Raw genomic sequence first — 21,609 nt, 5'->3', positions numbered from 1 at the left:
GCTCCATGTCACTCGAGTGATCATTACTCCATGTCACTCGAGTGATCATTGCTCCGTGTCACTCGAGTGATCATTACTCCATGTCACTTGAGTGATCATTACTCCATGTCACTCGAGTGATCATTGCTCCATGTCACTAGAGTGATCATTATTCCATGTCACTCGAGTGATCATTGCTCCGTGTCACTTGAGTGATCATTACTCCATGCCACTCGAGTGATCATTGCTCCGTGTGACTCAAGTGATCATTGCTCCATGTCACTCGAGTGATCATTGCTCCATGTCACTCGAGTGATCATTACTCCATGCCACTCGAGTGATCATTGTTCCATGTCACTCGAGTGATCATTGCTCCATGTCACTCGAGTGATCATGATTCCATGTCACGCAAGTGATCATTGCTCCATGTCACACGAATGATCATTACTCCATGTCACTCGAGTGATCATTGCTCCGTGTCACTCGAGTGATCATTACTACATGTCACTCGAGTGATCATTATTCCATGTCACTCGAGTGACCCTTGCTCCATGTCACTCGAGTGATCATTGCTCCAGGTTTACTGGAATATTTGTGACCCTGCCAATATTTGTGTGTATGTTTTTGTCAGATTTTTCAAATAAGTAAAATGTATTATGTGGTGTTTTCTCTATTTTATTGATATTATCAGCCTTCATTTTTCTCTTTGAAATTATTCAACAGGGCACTCGAGTTGATAATTTACTGTATCCACCTGAAAACAGGTCGATATTTGTATAGTTAGAACATGGAGAGTAATGAAAACAAAAGGAAGTAACTGATCCCATAAAACATAGTACCTGGTTAAATGATCATGTCATTAGTTTAATAAGACATATGTATGTGTACTTTCTATGTCTTCAGGTGGCAGATATCAATTAAAATGTCCTTGGACAAACTGCCTCACTCAGAACAAGATACATTGGAAGGATCGAGCAGCTAAAGGTAATATTCAGTCATATATTAAAGCCGTACTAATGCTGTTGGTGCTAGCGTATTCCATGCTAACTTTCACCTGTTGCTTTATTCAGATGCAGAAGAAAGGAAGAGACTAGCAGCCTCGCAGGAAGAATCGGACAAAACAGACACTAACCAATCAAATACATCAGAAAGTGTAAATAGTCAAAGCCCTCCAAAACTTGAAAACAATACCAAAACATCAACAAGCCAGGTGGATACAGAGGAAGGCAAGAATGGGCAATGACATTCGAGCGGTATTGACGTCAAATGATATGCATTGTCGACTGTGGTTGCCATATAGGTACAGAACAATCGACCTGATTGAGTTGTTCCCTCAGTCGTCGTCACTTCGTCCTGCTTGTGACGTCCACAGTGACCTTTGACCTCTGTTATACATGAGGAAATGCCTGCAGCTTCTTCTGTGATTGGTGTGTCTCTGGGCTGAAACTCTACCCAAACGTTTTTTTACTGTTTTATTTGCGTATGACATTGCACCAATTCCTGGCGGTTTTTAAAGGACTCTCTTAATTTTAAACCACATTTATCTTTCATCCGGTTACTGCAAACTGTTCTATTTTAGCAATTAACAATTTGAATCATTAGCTGGTCTGGTGTTATTTCTAGGACCAGGTTTTAACATGTACAATGCTCTGTATATCTAAAACCAATTACTCTTATTTCACTTGACTAGGGATTTTGTTTACATTAACCATTTCTGAACAATTTTTTAGTTTTCTTTAAAACCACTAACGCAAAAGGATTGAGTCTCATTTCACATTTTATTAATTTCCATAATGATATTAGATTACTGTTAGTGAATAGGAAACTTTTCAGATAATGTCTTTATATATGGCGTCTAGCTAATCTAACTGAAATATCATGTTTGACGCAAGATTTCTGTTATTTTACTGTAAACAGATTGGTGTGTTCCCATTGGCTTCCATATTTATTGTAGTCACAGTGTTACAGAAGGTTATATAATTATATCTTAATATGTGATGTGTATGAAAATATGAAACATTATGCAAGAAATGGATTATTATGTCATACTGGGTTTTGTTAAACAACTGAACAGCATCAAACGTTAGTGATATCATAACAATAAGTGATCTCATCACAATAAGTGATATCATCACAATAAATAATAAATCATCATTATTGTTCTATAGACAACGTATTATCTCATTATGATTAAACACAAAAATATCCTTATTTCTTAAACCCGTGGTATTATTGTCAGAACAATGTTTTAAGTATTTAATTTTATCCTGAGTGATGTTTGTCTCACCACGCTTGACAATCACTAATTTTATGAAATAATGAATCTTGTAATTTTTTAAACCGGCAGATGATTCCATCCTAAATTGTATTCTTTATTTACATCATGTGATATAGTATGTAGAAGGAGGGGTTGATGGGAACAAATTGACATCTATAATACAATAAACGTAATTTCACGTTCTAATCGCACACAAGGATGATCGTAATATGGCTTCGTTGTCAATTGTGATGATCAAACCTATTAATTTGAAGGTCCATGAAATTAATAATAACAGAAAACTTTTCTTTTCAATTGTCAAATAATGAAAGAGGGTTGATATTATTTTATTTCTTTTTAGTATGTTACAAGGTGTTAGCATCATACACTTTAAGAACCAATACTTTAGTTGACTCTGTGTAAGATAAACGTATCATGTTCTCTAGAAGTGTGACACTAATATTGAATGTTTTATTAACTTTGTTAGTTCCGAAAATGTGTCTGTGATTAAAAACAATATTATCCTGTTTTATTATCTCACGCACCTGTTTATACTGTGCCATAAAAGTCACATGATCAAGTATGAGCCACTCGGAGCCTGATGTTATGTTGACTGTGATTGGACAAGTTCCTTCCGAATATTGTGGTGGTTATTCTGTTACTGTTACTAGCTTTGTCAGGACTTGTTGATGAAATTATTTTTGATTGTCAGATTACTTTCGATTTCTGATCAATCATGTTGTTTGTAAAATTTCTGTGGGGATTTCACACATTTCTTAATTAATCGATTTTTGGTATTGTTACTCTTGCAAGAGGGACAACATACGAACAATATGTATGACAAAGATATGGAAACATTTATCATATTAGATGTACTTAGCTACACCGTTGGATTGTATACACACACTTAGGAAAACATGGTTACTGTATACAAACACTAAGAAAACTATGGTTACTGTATACACACACTAAAAAAAACTATGGTTACTGTATACACACACTAAAAAAACTATGGTTACTGTATACACACACTAAAAAAACTATGGTTACTGTATACACACACTAAAAAAACTATGGTTACTGTATACAAACACTAAAAAAACTATGGTTACTGTATACACACACTAAAAAAACTATGGTTACTGTATACACACACTAAAAAAACTATGGTTACTGTATACAACAAAAAACTATGGTTACTGTATACAAACACAAAATGTTAAAACTATGGTTACTGTATACAAACACTAAAAAAAACTATGGTTACTGTATACACACACTAAAAAAAACTATGGTTACTGTATACAAACACTAAAAAAAACTATGGTTACTGTATACACACACTAAAAAAACTATGGTTACTGTATACAAACACTAAAAAAACTATGGTTACTGTATATACAAACACTAAAAAAACTATGGTTACTGTATACACACACAAAAAACTATGGTTACTGTATACAGTACTATAAAAAAAAACTATGGTTACTGTATACAAACACTAAAAAAAACTATGGTTACTGTATACAAACACTAAAAAAACTATGGTTACTGTATACAAACACTAAAAAAAACTATGGTTACTGTATACAAACACTAAAAAAAACTATGGTTACTGTATACACACACTAAAAAAACTATGGTTACTGTATACAACAAAAAAAACTATGGTTACTGTATACACACACTAAAAAAAACTATGGTTACTGTATACACACACTAAAAAAAACTATGGTTACTGTATACAAACACTAAAAAAAACTATGGTTACTGTATACACACACTAAAAAAAACTATGGTTACTGTATACAAACACTAAAAAAAACTATGGTTACTGTATACAAACACTAAAAAAACTATGGTTACTGTATACACACACTAAAAAAAACTATGGTTACTGTATACAAACACTAAAAAAACTATGGTTACTGTATACAAACACTAAAAAAAACTATGGTTACTGTATACACACACTAAAAAAAACTATGGTTACTGTATACACACACTAAAAAAAACTATGGTTACTGTATACAACACTAAAAAAAACTATGGTTACTGTATACAACACTAAAAAACTATGGTTACTGTATACACACACACTAAAAAAACTATGGTTACTGTATACACACACTAAAAAAACTATGGTTACTGTATACACACACAAAAAAAAAACTATGGTTACTGTATACACACACTAAAAAAACTATGGTTACTGTATACACACACTAAAAAAACTATGGTTACTGTATACACACACTAAAAAAACTATGGTTACTGTATACACACACTAAAAAAAACTATGGTTACTGTATACACACACTAAAAAAACTATGGTTACTGTATACAAACACTAAAAAAACTATGGTTACTGTATACACACACTAAAAAAACTATGGTTACTATATACAAAAAAACACTAAAAAAAAAACTATGGTTACTGTATACACACACTAAAAAAAACTATGGTTACTGTATACAAACACTAAAAAAACTATGGTTACTGTATACACACACTAAAAAAAACTATGGTTACTGTATACACACACACTAAAAAAAACTATGGTTACTGTATACACACACACTAAAAAAACTATGGTTACTGTATACACACACTAAAAAAAAACTATGGTTACTGTATACAAACACAAAAAACATGGTTACTGTATACACACACTAAAAAAACTATGGTTACTGTATACAAACACTAAAAAAAAAATATGGTTACTGTATACAACACTAAAAAAACTGGTTACTGTATACAACACTAAAAAAACTATGGTTACTGTATACAACACAAAAAAAACTATGGTTACTGTATACAACACTAAAAAAACTATGGTTACTGTATACAACACTAAAAAAACTATGGTTACTGTATACAAACACTAAAAAAACTATGGTTACTGTATACAACACTAAAAAAACTATGGTTACTGTATACACACACTAAAAAAAACTATGGTTACTGTATACACACACTAAAAAATAAACTATGGTTACTGTATACAAACACTAAAAAAACTATGTTATGTATACAAAACAGTTACTGTATACACACACTAAAAAAACTATGGTTACTGTATACACACACAAAAAAACTATGGTTACTGTATACACACACTAAAAAAACTATGGTTACTGTATACAAACACTAAAAAAACTATGGTTACTGTATACAAACACTAAAAAAAACTATGGTTACTGTATACACACACTGAAAAAAACTATGGTTACTGTATACACACACTAAAAAACTATGGTTACTGTATACAAAACTAAAAAACTGGTTACTGTTAAAAAAAAAAACTATGGTTACTGTATACACACACTAAAAAAACTATGGTTACTGTATACAAACACTAACGAACACCTAAAAAAACTATGGTTACTGTATACACACACAAAAAAACTATGGTTACTGTATACACACACTAAAAAAACTATGGTTACTGTATACACACACTAAAAAAAACTATGGTTACTGTATACACACACTAAAAAAACTATGGTTACTGTATACACACACTAAAAAAAACTATGGTTACTGTATACACACACTAAAAAAACTATGGTTACTGTATACAAACACTAAAAAAAACTATGGTTACTGTATACACACACTAAAAAAACTATGGTTACTGTATACACACACTAAAAAAACTATGGTTACTGTATACACACACTAAAAAAACTATGGTTACTGTATACACACACTAAAAAAACTATGGTTACTGTATACAAACACTAAAAAAAACTATGGTTACTGTATACAAACACTAAAAAAAACTATGGTTACTGTATACACACACTAAAAAAACTATGGTTACTGTATACACACACTAAAAAAACTATGGTTACTGTATACAACACTAAAAAAACTATGGTTACTGTATACAACACTACTAAAAAAAAAACTATGGTTACTGTATACACACACAAAAAAACTATGGTTACTGTATACACAAACTAAAAAAAAATGGTTACTGTATACAAACACTAAAAAAAACTATGGTTACTGTATACACACACTAAAAAAACTATGGTTACTGTATACAAACACTAAAAAAAACTATGGTTACTGTATACACACACTAAAAAAACTATGGTTACTGTATACACACACTAAAAAAAACTATGGTTACTGTATACACACACTAAAAAAACTATGGTTACTGTATACACACACTAAAAAAACTATGGTTACTGTATACACACACTAAAAAAATATGGTTACTGTATACAACTAAAAAACTATGGTTACTGTATACAAAACACTAAAAAAAAAATATGTTACTGTATACACACACTAAAAAAACTATGGTTACTGTATACACACACTAAAAAAACTATGGTTACTGTATACACACACTAAAAAAACTATGGTTACTGTATACAACACTAAAAAAACTATGGTTACTGTATACAACACTAAAAAAACTATGGTTACTGTATACACACTAAAAAAACTATGGTTACTGTATACACACACTAAAAAAACTATGGTTACTGTATACACACACTAAAAAAACTATGGTTACTGTATACAACACTAAAAAAACTATGGTTACTGTATACACACACTAAAAAAACTATGGTTACTGTATACACACACACTAAAAAAACTATGGTTACTGTATACACACACTAAAAAAACTATGGTTACTGTATACACACACTAAAAAAACTATGGTTACTGTATACACACACTAAAAAAAACTATGGTTACTGTATACACACACTAAAAAAAACTATGGTTACTGTATACACACACTAAAAAAACTATGGTTACTGTATACAAACACTAAAAAAACTATGGTTACTGTATACACACACTAAAAAAAACTATGGTTACTGTATACACACACACTAAAAAAAACTATGGTTACTGTATACAACACTAAAAAAACTATGGTTACTGTATACACAACACTAAAAAAACTATGGTTACTGTATACAAACACTAAAAAAACTATGGTTACTGTATACACACACTAAAAAAACTATGGTTACTGTATACACACACTAAAAAAAACTATGGTTACTGTATACACACACTAAAAAAACTATGGTTACTGTATACACACACTAAAAAAACTATGGTTACTGTATACACACACTAAAAAAACTATGGTTACTGTATACAAACACTAAAAAAACTATGGTTACTGTATACACACACTAAAAAAACTATGGTTACTGTATACACACACTAAAAAAACTATGGTTACTGTATACAAACACTAAAAAAAACTATGGTTACTGTATACAAACACTAAAAAAAACTATGGTTACTGTATACACACACACTAAAAAAACTATGGTTACTGTATACACACACACTAAAAAAACTATGGTTACTGTATACAAACACTAAAAAAAACTATGGTTACTGTATACACACACTAAAAAAACTATGGTTACTGTATACACACACTAAAAAAACTATGGTTACTGTATACACACACTAAAAAAAACTATGGTTACTGTATACACACACTAAAAAAACTATGGTTACTGTATACACACACTAAAAAAAACTATGGTTACTGTATACACACACTAAAAAAAACTATGGTTACTGTATACACAACACTAAAAAAACTATGGTTACTGTATACACACACTAAAAAAACTATGGTTACTGTATACACACACTAAAAAAAACTATGGTTACTGTATACAAACACTAAAAAAAAACTATGGTTACTGTATACACACACTAAAAAAACTATGGTTACTGTATACACACACTAAAAAAACTATGGTTACTGTATACACACACTAAAAAAACTATGGTTACTGTATACACACACTAAAAAAAACTAGGTTACTGTATACACACACTAAAAAAACTATGGTTACTGTATACACACACTAAACACACTAAAAAAACTATGGTTACTGTATACACACACTAAAAAAACTATGGTTACTGTATACACACACTAAAAAAACTATGGTTACTGTATAACACACTAAAAAAACTATGGTTACTGTATAACACACTAAAAAAACTATGGTTACTGTATACACACACTAAAAAAAACTATGGTTACTGTATACACACACTAAAAAAACTATGGTTACTGTATACACACACTGAAAAAAACTATGGTTACTGTATACAAACACTAAAAAACTATGGTAACCGTATACAAACACTAAAAAAACTATGGTTACTGTATACAAACACTTAAAAAAAACTATGGTTACTGTATACAGCACTAAAAAAAACTATGGTTACTGTATACAAACACTAAAAAAAACTATGGTTACTGTATACAAACACTAAAAAAACTATGGTTACTGTATACACACACTAAAAAAACTATGGTTACTGTATACAAACACTAAAAAAAACTATGGTTACTGTATACACACACTAAAAAAACTATGGTTACTGTATACAAACACTAAAAAAACTATGGTTACTGTATACAAACACTAAAAAAACTATGGTTACTGTATACAAACACTAAAAAAACTATGGTTACTGTATACACACACTAAAAAAACTATGGTTACTGTATACACACACTAAAAAAACTATGGTTACTATATACACACACTAAAAAGCTATGGTTACTGTATACACACACTAAATAAACCTTGTTTACTGTAGACACAAACTAAAGAAACAATGGTTGCTGTAAACAGAAACTAACGAAACCACGGTTACTGTATAAACACACTAAAGAAACCATGGTTACTGTATACACAAACTGGAGAAACCATGGTTACTACATACACAAACTAAAGAAACCATGGTTACTGTATACACAAAAAATTCGCGATTAACAGGTGAAACACCTGACAATTCTTTCATTTTCGCAAAGTCTATCGCCCTCAAAATACACTGAAATAAACCACGCGAAAATGAGTTGGGTTACAGTACTACTAGTAATATAACCTTTCCTCGGAACGTTGTACTTCTGCAAGAGCAACAAAAGCAATACAAGCCTGTGGAAATCCCATGTGAAGAATGTGTACTCTGACACAAGGACTGATGTAAACAATTGTTTATGTGTTAAACGTTTTCTTTATTTGAACAGCTGTGTTTACGACATGTTGGAAGGCCTGTTATCTCAGTTTTAGTAAGTTTTTCGTTTATATTTTGCCGACTTGTTAACCTGTTTATGGCAGCTTATTCTTAGTCAGTCCAATACGATATTTCCATGGTAATGACCTTGACCCCGAGAGATACTCCAAAGCGAACGTTTAATTTGAATTGCATCATACTTAAAGGCAAAAGCAGTTGAACTTATTTGTGGTCAATACTTATTCAAAATAAAGCAAACGTCGAATAGTTTTATTGCAACTGTACATTGTGTTTCATATCGTTTTAGTCATGTTAATTTATTAAAACACAAAAATACGAGTGAACTTTAAATAAACGTATCAAAACTTGGCTGAAAAAAAGTTTTTAAAAATCCATTTTTTTACAAATAAATATATCAAAAGATTCTGCAGTCTCGCCTATCCACCAGTATATGCATGCTAGTTTATATTAAGGATGTATTCTTCTGAGGTTTCAGTCCTGTTCAAGTCTCGTTTCGACAAAGATCAAAGAAGTTATGAGATTTTCAAATACAATTTATCAATATGTAAAGCAAGTTGCCAGATGCACATTTTGTCAAATAATTACATACCTTTTTTTAGTAGAATTTTTTATATGGGGATTTTGAAACGGGCCATTTTGAAATTGTGTCTTTTTTTCGCTTTGAGTAGAGCCACAGTTTTACCATTTTTTACTGAAATTGTTTTTACTTAAATCATCACTGCGCCAGCATTTTTAGCTGTATCGAGCTAATTTTTGCTGTAAATCTTTACTAGGTTCGTGGTAATTAAAATATTGAGCATTAGCGGTGAAATGATACACTTTTGTCGCTTTATTTTTACATTTAATGGTAATTTGAGCACTTTTATGTTTACTCTAAAATACTGCAAAATAACAAATATTCAAATGGGGCAATAAAATAAGCACACGGACCCCCCATTTTTCTTCCTAATTTAGAAAGAAAACAACCCATTCCTTATTGATATGCAAAATATTTACAAACGTTTAACACCAGAACTTTTTCTACAAAGGGTTATATTTGGCAAAAATGGCTGAAAATGGTTATTTTGTAACTCAAAATTAGGGGGTAAGGGTAGCATATGTTGTTATTATGAGAAAAAATATTAGTCTTATCAATCAAAACTGGTATATTTTTAAAGAAGACTACAGGAAAATAAATTCTACAAACATCCATGCATATCAAACATCTCGTTAGGAAATTATGGCTTAGATATCATGTGTATATGGTCAAAACGGCAAAATTCCCATGAAATCCAATATTTTGTCAACTAGGTATCTTTGAGTGACAACAGCGCCAAACCGAGCACAGGGACATATGTTTTTTTCTTCCATTTTCTTTTATGGTATGAACTCCTATTTCCAAAATTCTATATTAGAAAAAAGTTTAATACAAGAAAATGTTGACTTCTCGGAGGAGTACATCCTTAAATACACATTGGTAGGATGCAGTGCTTTACGAAGTTATCCATTTAATGTTGCCATTCGAATTTCGTTTTGACTTTTGACATCAGACCTTGGTTCAGTTAGCCCCCAAAGGGCCGTGGAGTTGTACCATGGCGTGGCGTCCGTTGACCGTCAACACATACCTGCTAAATCCATATCCAATACTACATGTATGTACCGAGAGCTGGTGAGCAGGTTTATTGGGCCTGTTGTTATTTATGTCATTATATGGTTGACACTACTGCTTTAGTTACCACTTTATCGTCGTGTAACGAACACATTTGCTGTATATGCACCAATTCATCCGTAATACATTGTATACAAGTAAACAAAAACATCCCCATACTAACTTATTAAAACGGAGTCTATTGTTTTTGCTTATCATATCATGTAATGAAAAAAAAAAATTTTTGTAAATAAAAAAGAATGTTAGATTTGGGGAATCATTACGTAGTGTTTGAAGCATTTTTATGATTATATGTACAATATAAGGGTGTGATATACTGTGTACAGTGTTTATTAAGTTTTATGATATAACAGTATTATGTACAAAGTTGTTTGTGTTGTACATACCGATATTCCAGTTGTTTTATCATTGACATGTTGTAACGTACTGAAAACACTAGGCCGTGCATCACACATCAGAATACAACTCTTCGAGAACAGCAATTATGTGACATATATTTGCAACGCAATAACTTCACAGTAAAACTTTCTGAAATCATAGGCAACTGCGCATTCCCACATTTCTACTTCTATACATCTGTTACAAACGTATTGGTGATGTTCTCATTTAGATAACAGTCAAGTGTATGGCTACCAGTCTATATTTTATACCTACATTTACTCCTCAACTGCCTAACACACCATTCGTCCAGGCTGACTGGAACATCCACACATAGCACCCTCATGATGACGCCACTGTATATAAAACACACGAGGTGACGTAAACATTGATACTTACCGAGGGATATTCTCCGTTATTGATAACACAATTATTTATTATTACTTAAGATTGTATAGTATATCATAACTAACTTCAAAGTCTTCACATTAAAGGTTACACTATCTTATATCTTTTGTTGTTTTTGTCTAGAGAAGAGAGAAAAAAATATTCAGGCATTCCTTGAATGATAGGAACTGTATTTACCAACTGACAAACACTTGTGTGTATGACACATGATTTCACTATTTGCTTGATGAACAAGCAATCCCTGTGATTGTTAAGTCATTATAGATATAAAGATATATAGTTGGTGTCTGCAATCATATCAATAGAGTATGTACTCCACGGGAAATCATCGGATGCACACAGTTATGAAAAAAACACTCAAAAGTGTAATTTGCCTCAACTTTGATATTGACTTACAATCGCTGTGTAAACGGAGATAACGTTACTGGCGTTGAAATATTAGGTACCAGACTGACTTCATGATTGTCATGCCAGTGCCAGGTTGGTTCTCGTAAGCAATTATGGCAGCATGTAGGCCGGGGGCGAGTACTGGGTGGATTTTTACTATCTCGATTATTCGATTCTACCAAGAAATGACTTGTCATCAAGTCACCGCTTCATCAGTGCATTGTTGATCTTTGATACGCCGGGGTTAGTTAGGTTGAACTAACTGTAAGCATACATATATCCTTTATTACAAATGTACTTTTAAAAATCTTTATCAATATATATTAAGGATTATTTGTCATATTTTAGCCATGCAATGGTATTACATACATTGATATACCAACATATTCAGCATGGCAAAACAGCGGACCTTCTCTAATACCATTATAAGGTTTACACAGGGAACTTTGCATTTGTTCAAGGTATTTAGACTTTTTCTTAGAAATGTTCCGGTATTATTGTTATTAACTAACTTTTAATGTTTAGTTCCGTGGGTTTTTTTTTTCAATTTCATAGGGGTATAATTATTATTTTTACTAAATATGATATTCTATTTGGCATATTCTTTTTATAACTCTATGTGGGAAATTCTGAGAAAGGCGGGAAAACTCGACATTGACGTGATGATTTACGTCATAGACCGATAAAATTATTAATAAATAACCGCATTAAATTGTCCTTATAATAAATGATACAATGTAAATTGTACACAATGTGTCACGTCACCTTGGTAGAGAATGAATCAGTGTGAATAGTAATTCTTATTTAATATGCTTAATTTCACACACTCTTGGTCATAGTACAAATTTCAATCATCTGACAATAATTGATTGATGGGGCTTAACGTCCTTGTTCCGGTTATAACCGAGCCTAGCACACATAAAATGTACATCATCTGACATTCGTCGACGGCATTGTTATATTTAGGATGAGTTGTGTGATATGGTGGTGTAAGACAGAAAATGTTTTAAAGTACACAATTTCATACATTTCAGCGAAAATTAGAACTAAGATTAGGATTTTGATTTTATATTTTGTACATTTAAAAAATATTTTCTGTGTGTTTCTAAGTCTGGATCTCTCAGTCTCGTTTTATTAAGCAAAACTCCTTTTCATTCTCTTTGTAACGTTCATAATACGTTAGGATAGAAAACATGTTCTTCCCAAAATACATTGCTTTACAAATATTTGTTACGTCAAATACATCAAGAAAATTCGAGTCGTGTATTCTGTATGACATGTACATAAATAAAACTAGAATATTACGGATAAAAACATTCATTTTTAACTCGTGATATAATGCATGCAAATTAAAACACGTCCGATTTTTGAAGTTCAGAAGTGCTTTAAAGCAAAACTACCTAAGGGTGGATGGTGGCCGAGATGTCACCAGAAATAAATTTAGTCGTTTCTATGCCCAAATTGTATGTCGCATTTAAATGAGCAATTTACATATACAAATGAATATTAAACTTCATTTTTATTAATTGGTCACAAGGATAATTAATAGCACCAATATCGATTAAATAAGACATTGAAAAACGTTTCTTTCTTAAACTGTCCTTGAACATTGTATACATAACCATGAGGCAGAGATCAAAATGTAGAAATTCATATGGATACTGACTAAAGAATTAATGACAATAAAGTCTCAATCGGACTTGTTAGACTCTTTTGTTGTTTGAAACTAAAGCCAAAAACTAAAATCCTTTTTTGTTCATATAGCACATCGGTGGACCAACTTATAGAACGGCTCATTTTATTCAGTGTAACGAAAAACAACTGGAATCCTGTTCTAAAAAAGCGATCCTACCATGCATTCGTACCGAAAAATGAGAAAAAACGTGTCTGATAAAAGATTTTAATTCAATTTCCGCTTATAAAAGCGTTTGAATAAATGTCAGCACATTTGTAGTTTTCCTGTGTAGCTCAGATGGTTTGGGCGTTGGCCCCACGTGCTAAAGATTCGGAGTTCGCATCATTGCTAGGTCCGCTTTTTATTTTTATTTAAATAAGCAATATCAATCCCTTGTTTTATCATGGCAAATAAATATTTTGAATTATATGTGATATCAAATAAATATAATCAAAGACAAGTGTATAGTAAAAATAACCGCATTAAATTGTCCTTATAATAAATGATACAATGTAAATTGTACACAATGTGTCACGTCACCTTGCTGATTCCGATTAAATATGCTTAATTTCACATCGAAATATATATCTAATTATTGTACTTTTTAATAGTAAATGCTGCTGAGTTTGCCGTTAATTATGCAAACAATGCAATAGGCCATGGCAATCTATTTTGGATATAGAAGATTCAAAATACATCATGTGACATTTTACCTGTAGTGTATTTTTAGTTCGAGCAAGAGTTGTACGCGGCCTAGTTCGTGGCAGGCGGAAAGTGACCATTTTGGCAATCAACGGCATCATTATTTACAATACCGAGACACTTTTGTTTTAAACAACATATAATGCGGTGACACCTTCATAAAATATTGTCTACTTTACCATATATTTCGTTTTAATGGACCGTTAAATTTAGTATATTTCACCGAACACTGATCAGAATTCAGAGTTGTGATACCTTTAGGGCGTGTAACGGGATAATAAGGTACTGGTTTGGGAGCATTGTTTCGAGTGACAACCTAGACTGGCTTTTTTAAGTTTCATAAAATTTATTCAAATATTTACAATAAAAACGCCACGGGACATACCCATATGGCGCCTTGTTGAACTGGACAACCGGTAACGCCGGTAATGCGCAATTACCCCTACAAACTAAAATGTACAACATGGAAAACTGAAAAATAACTGAAACATGAAACGGAAATACATCAGTAAAAATAAGAATGAAGTTAGGCAATAATAAATCAGCTAATCAATTAATCAGAGTAAAGAATTAGGCAATCTGAAAAGACCGCACTCAATCAGAAATTTAATGATACAATTCGGCTAGCGGTAAATTTATACTCATCGTCTACATAAGTACAAAATATTTTGGTAGTGCACCAGTACTCAGAGAACGTTTTCCTGGGGAGGCGGAAAAAGTCAGACTTAATTTGAAGTATGACCTTACTGAGAAAGTGACAGACGAGAGAATCTGAAGTTGGCGACTTTCTGTCATACTTTTTTATGCAACTGGTATGCCAAATGGAAGATAAAGATTCTGCCACTAGATAAAAAACCAGATACTTAACTTTTAGAGTAAGAGATAACAGGGAGTGGAATCGCCAAAGGGCCGAATCAATGGGGATACTATTCTCTGAGAGCCGTTGTATCCAGGAATTTACAAGAGCAACTAAAGACTGAACAAATGGACACTCGAAAAATCAATGTGAAATAGTTTCATAGCCTTCACAGAAGGTACAGCGTTTTGATGACTCAATGCCATAATTTCATGAATAATCATAAAAACTACATCCCTAGAACGAGTATCTAAAAACTCATTTGAAACATTGAGAAAAACAGGCTTGAAATCAACATATGGAAAAAGTCTTATTATTCTAGGAGGCTTAATGATAGAAGATAACAAGTTTATATATATTTCTTTTGTAGAGATAGTCTCAAAACTGGATTTAGAAGGTATAGAATGATATTCTAAAAAAAACTTGTGTAAACATGAATAAAATTCAGAACAATACTCACTGTGTGGCGTACAGTTATCAAAAGAGCCGAGAAAATTGCGAAAATGCAAAGACAACCAATACTATGTAAAAATCGCCATTTGGAATCAGTGGACTTCAATACAAAACTCTGTAAATGTTTAATGTACAAAGATCGAAGTTTACTTTCAATATGCACAATACTAAGGCCACGACTAGTAGGGGGACACCTTCATAGAATATTGTCTACTTTACCATATATTTCGTTTTAATGGACCGTTAAATTTAGTATATTTCACCGAACACTGATCGTAATTCAGAGCTGTGATACCGTTAAGGCGTGTAACGAGATAATAAGGTACTGGTTTGGGAGCTTTGTTTCGAGTGACAACCTAGACTGGCTACGAATATCACTCTTGGTCATAGTATCAATTTCAATCATCTGACAATAATTGATTGATTATAACCGAGCCTAGGACACATAAAATGTACATCATCTGACATTCGTCGACGGCATTGTTATATTTAGGATGAGTTGTGTAATATGGTGGTGTAAGACAGAAAATGTTTTAAAGTACACAATTTCATACATTGTAGCGAAAATTAGAACTAAGATTAGGATTTTGATTTTATATTTTGTACATTTAAAAAATATTTTCTGTGTGTTTCTAAGTCTGGATCTCTCAATCTCGTTTTATTAAAGGGACTAAATCGTTAAAAAAATCATGTAATAAAAGATAAAAAGAATTATAGAACTGAAAATAATTGTAAAAGTTGTGTACTTTGTGTTAATAACAAAATTTAAAAGTTTGTATAACCATTTTGTTCAAACTGAAGAAAAACTGAAAATAAATAGAAACGACCTAGTCACTATTTCATATTATTATCTTTCGGCGAGTGTAAACAACCCCTATGTGCATGCGCGATGCGTGATCATTCAAAACATCCGATCGAAGGAAATCTCATCTGTCTAATGGACATATCTGCTATCGACTGAAAACACAAATTTATCAACTCCGGGTTCCGGATTACTGTGTTAAATCTAATAAACGTTGAAACGTATGCAGAAGTTTAGTGAAGAGTTTCTAAGTGTAAATAATCCTATACTGTACAGGTTTTTGCACCCATAAAGAAGAGTTTATATTATATGGTTTTATACTTGCTTAGAACTACCATTATTTTATTTTCACTTGTCATGATATTAGGTACTAGTCCGCTAAACCTGCCAATATTATTAGGATTTTTAATTTCTTTTTTTTTTGCCTCATATAATAAGGAAAAAATGGGGAAAAACTAATAATACAGGCATGTTTAGAGGACTAAGTAAGTACGTGTATTTCTTTTATCATTATATCAATATTTGACATTCCGTATACATTGTATATCCTTAGTTAAAATGTCTATTCGTCTAATGGACATTCCCTATATATCTCTAGTTATGGTCTTTATCCGTCTAATTGACATTCCTTATATAGCCCTAGTTATAGTATATATCCGTCTAATTCCCTGTATATCCTTAGTTTTATGTCTATCCGTCTAATGGACATTCCCTATATATTATACAAATATAACATTATAATTAATTTTCTCTTTGTTTCTGGCTTTCTGATTGGCCTATTCATTTTTTTCATTCCACGATGAAAAAAAATCCGAGAATGGCGCGGAAACCCACATTATCGTGACGTCACAATAGAAACATTGACGTTGCGTATTGATTTGAAAAAAAATAATCCCTTGGAAAAAATCATTGGAATCGTACGTGTGAACGTATTTCATTTTAAAAAAGTAGCCTGGAAAATATAAGCATTGAAGTCACTATTTTTTTTTTATTTCATCGGGTTATGAAATAAAGTTTGTTTGAAAACTTTTGTGAGAATCCGCTACGCGGATTCACACAGTTTGCAAACAAAATTTCTTTCATACCCCGATGAAATTAAAAAATAGTGACTTCAATGCTGAATTGATGAGGTCGATACATGGTTATATCGACCATAGAAAAAATATTGACCGAGGACGTAGTCCGAGGTCGGTATTTTTTCCGTGGTCGATAACCATATATTGACCGAAATCAAAATGCTATAATTGTTTTATTATTTTTCTGGATTTTTGACATTATGAAATGAGTGTGAAACTAAATAACCATTGCATTGTAAATTCTGCTTCGTGATGACAGTTACAATCTTGGGATTTTGTGACAAATTTAATTTAAAAACAACATATGAAAACAGTATCAATTGATGCACTTCACGCCTTTATTACATACACCCGGTGCATGTGTGTTTGTAAATTGAATACATGTACATGTACTCCATTATACATGTAGCTCCAAGTCTTAATGATACAGTTAATTAAATGTATAGTTTGTTCTCCCTTGAAAAAATACATTTCGACGTCTAACATATATTAACAGATTCATTCTCTTATGCTTAGTACTCCATTCCGTAAAATAAAAATCGTATACATACAGTAGGATTAGCCTAGGCCTAAATGTTGTAACTAGTCCAGGTAGAATTTTAAAAATAAACATCAAACGTATTCACTATTCAATGGCTCCAGATGCTTAATGATTGTTATTCGATTATTTCCTACTCTCCTATCGTGTTCATGTTGAAAATTTTAAAAGTAAAACTGTAGTCATCAGCTGGCAGTCATCATCATCTTTGATAGAAACCGAAACAATCAACGTCGTCTGTCGTTTGTGGTTACGCTTCAAACTCAGGTCATCAAAGCGTTTGTTTCAAAGCGCCAAGAACACGAAGCGTTTTGGTAACGTAGACGATAACGTTATCTAAAAATAACCGTGCAATATACTTTTTCTATAAACTGCTTCCGGAAAAATCGTGCAATATAGTTTTTTATCGGTGATCACGTGGCGTGTTTTTGACCAATGAAAAGTGACAAAAAATCCAGAAAAATAATAAATCTATTTATAGTCTCTATCCGTCTAATGGACATTCCCCTACATGTCACTAGTTATGTAACCATTTTCCATCTGATTCACTTAAACAATCAGCCTAACTATACATCTAAATTTTATGTGTATTTTTATGTATTCAAAGCAAAAATATACTTTACATATACATTGTAGACCTATGTATATGTTTGCTTAATAATGTACATGTACACCTGTATTCATGTATAATATATACATAATTAACGGGTGAAAATACCTCTCAAACCTTGTCATATTTCCATCAAATACTCTAAATTTAAGCTTCATAGAACTATGCTGTTTTACTTGGCAATGTAGATACAGGGGTCGGGAGGGTGGGGATTGCCTCCTCGTTCCCCAGGACGGGGACAAACATGTCTTTTTGCCCCCCCCCCCCCCCCCCCCTCTCATTTTCACCGACTGAAATGTTCTAAAATTGCACATTTGAAAGAAAAAAGGGTCCTCCTGCACATTTTCGTACTTTATTTCAGACAATTTTCCGCTGGGCGGCGCATTTCCTTAAACGTTCATGTACGCATAAAGTCAATACACATGAACTAGACTAAAAATGTCAATGAAGGAATTCTACGTACTATTAAAAATGTCTTAAAAGATTCATTTGTTTATATGACTTAGCAAGACAATTAATTCATTATTATATCGTGTTACACACAACAGTGTGCCGATGGTGAGAAGCCGGTATGTTCAGATCGAACAGAGTTGCATAATGATATGACGACATTCACAATTATCATTTCTAAATGCAGGTAACTTTCAATAAAAAAATATCATGTTAAGAACGCTTTAAAATCATTAAAATACATTGTAAAATTCATCACAGCTATTCTAAATCGTAATATTTTTACTCGAGGGAGACCCTCGGACCTCGTCAAACACCAAAATCTCGTGCCTTCGGGTGCTCCCATTCATTAAAATACATCGTAAAATTCTAAATTGTAATATTTTTCCCGGGGGAGACCCCCGGACCCATCGAACACCAAATTCTCGCGTCTTCGGCGCTCGCAAATTCATCAAAATGCATCGTAAAACTCATCTTAGCCATTCTAAATCGTAATATTTTTTTTCTCGTAGGAGACTCTCGGACCCCCCGAATACCAAAATATCGCACCTTCGAAGCTCGCATGGCAATTTGCGTATTCATTAATTTCCTTTTAGCGACGCCACGTACTGTCTATAAATGTGTGTACACAAGGATTATATGAAAAAAATATATAAGGTATATATGGTTGTGTGTTGAATTAAACAATTAATCTCCTCCTGTGGGTGCGGGGCGAGGAGGGGGGTCCAAATATTGAGGACCTTTGCTCCCCCCCCCCCCCCTTACGTTTCATTTTCCTACGCCACTGTGATACGCTGTAAATGTATCGGCTATTACACTTAATCAGGCCAATATAACCGATAAAATATAAGTGGCCTCTTAGTGGTGTTATTGCAATTTTTGCTACGCCGCTTGAGGCGTAGCAGTTAGAATCGGATGCAAATCACGCCATCTTGCAGGATAGCCATATATGCATGTAGAAAGAACGCTTGAATCAGATGGATGTTCTGTGTGTATTAAAACGAATTACGGAAACAGACTTTAATCTGTCCGGATTCGGACGCCATCTTCCTGATAAAGCATGGTCACATGTGCGCGTGCATCCGTTAATTAGAGATTTCGGTGTAAAATGAGCATTCGTGGTAAAAGTATTATGAATAAGGATTTTCTAGATATTAATCGGGCATTTTAATTAAATCTGGTTCCATTTACAGATGGAACAAATATATCTGTAGTAGTATACCATGTTCGATACATTACTTTTATATTTCTTATTTAATTTAGATCAATATCGTGTAACATTAATCATCAGACATATTATTAACGGGACCCGGAACATACTAAAAAGCGGGATGAAAACGGACCATAGAAAAACATAGAAACCTATCAGATTAAGTTCAATATTTTCTTTACCTTTTCTCTGAGCTTAGCAATCTCTGCATAAAACCCTTTTTAATTTTTTGGAAGCAAAAGTATTATTAAAACTGTTCGCCTGTACTAGACCTGGCTACCGTGCACTAACACAAGCTCACAAATTATAAAATGGCTTTCAACAGAACAATTAAAATTGCTAAACAATATTATCATATCATTCTCCTAGCTTTTTGGGATGCTAATACTTGTTACATCTATATCCATTAGCCGGATGAGATTTTCAGCGACCCCAATTTCGAACTCGAATGTGCAATCGGTTCTTTCCGTTATAAACAGTCAATGCCGACAGATACAGTTTCTTGTTGTGTTTGGCGATATTTTAACGTTGATAAACATTGCCAATATTTCAAATAAAATTTGTAATTTTGAAAACTTCCTAATTTCAGGTATAAGAACGTTTTAGGAAGTCAAAAACCCTAAGAAATCTATGTAAATCTAATGATTTAGTAACTTTAACTAGTGACATACGTAATAATATTACACGGGCGAAATCACTGGTATCAGGCGGATTATGTAGTATTTTTTCTCAATTAATCTGAAATATCATTTCAAGGATTTGGTTTCCACTAATGTGGTGGTCAGGGAGTCGGTACAACTATCACAACACGACTAATTGGCGTAATTTTTGTTTATTTATGTCACTGTGGAAAACATTTTCTATGTAATTACAATAATGTAGGAGAAAACAAAATGGTACTTAACCATCAACTGTAACACAGGCAGTCGTGACAGGCGCGCGGGTATAAACGTGCTGGTCGGAACCGTGATTACCTTAAACCAATGGAATTAACAAAACATTTCATGTTAAAAAGATTACGAAAGATTTTCGATAAGCGAGATTATTTAAATTTTAAAAGTTTACGAGAAAATTATCTAAAATGAAAAATACTCATTAACTGAAAAATTACAGGAAATAT

The 21,609-nt window shown here is 32.4% G+C and overlaps 1 protein-coding gene across 1 annotated transcript in view; it reads left to right on the top strand.

Moving 5' to 3' along the window:
• Positions 1–2,755, top strand: part of LOC138310819 (dual specificity calcium/calmodulin-dependent 3',5'-cyclic nucleotide phosphodiesterase 1A-like) — a 237,084-nt gene extending 234,329 nt beyond the window's left edge. Inside the window, exons 15-16 of the mRNA XM_069252148.1 lie at positions 883–963; positions 1,050–2,755. Coding sequence (XP_069108249.1) covers positions 883–963; positions 1,050–1,222 — 254 coding nt within the window. The 3' untranslated portion in view covers positions 1,223–2,755. The remainder of the gene's footprint in view (positions 1–882; positions 964–1,049) is intronic.
• Positions 2,756–21,609: the final 18,854 nt, after the last annotated feature.

Source organism: Argopecten irradians, chromosome 16 (genome assembly GCF_041381155.1).
Source record: "Argopecten irradians isolate NY chromosome 16, Ai_NY, whole genome shotgun sequence".
Taxonomy (NCBI): Eukaryota; Metazoa; Mollusca; class Bivalvia; order Pectinida; family Pectinidae; genus Argopecten; species Argopecten irradians.
The sequence above is the reverse complement of the archived record's forward strand: the minus strand, read 5'-3'. Positions and strand labels throughout refer to the sequence as shown.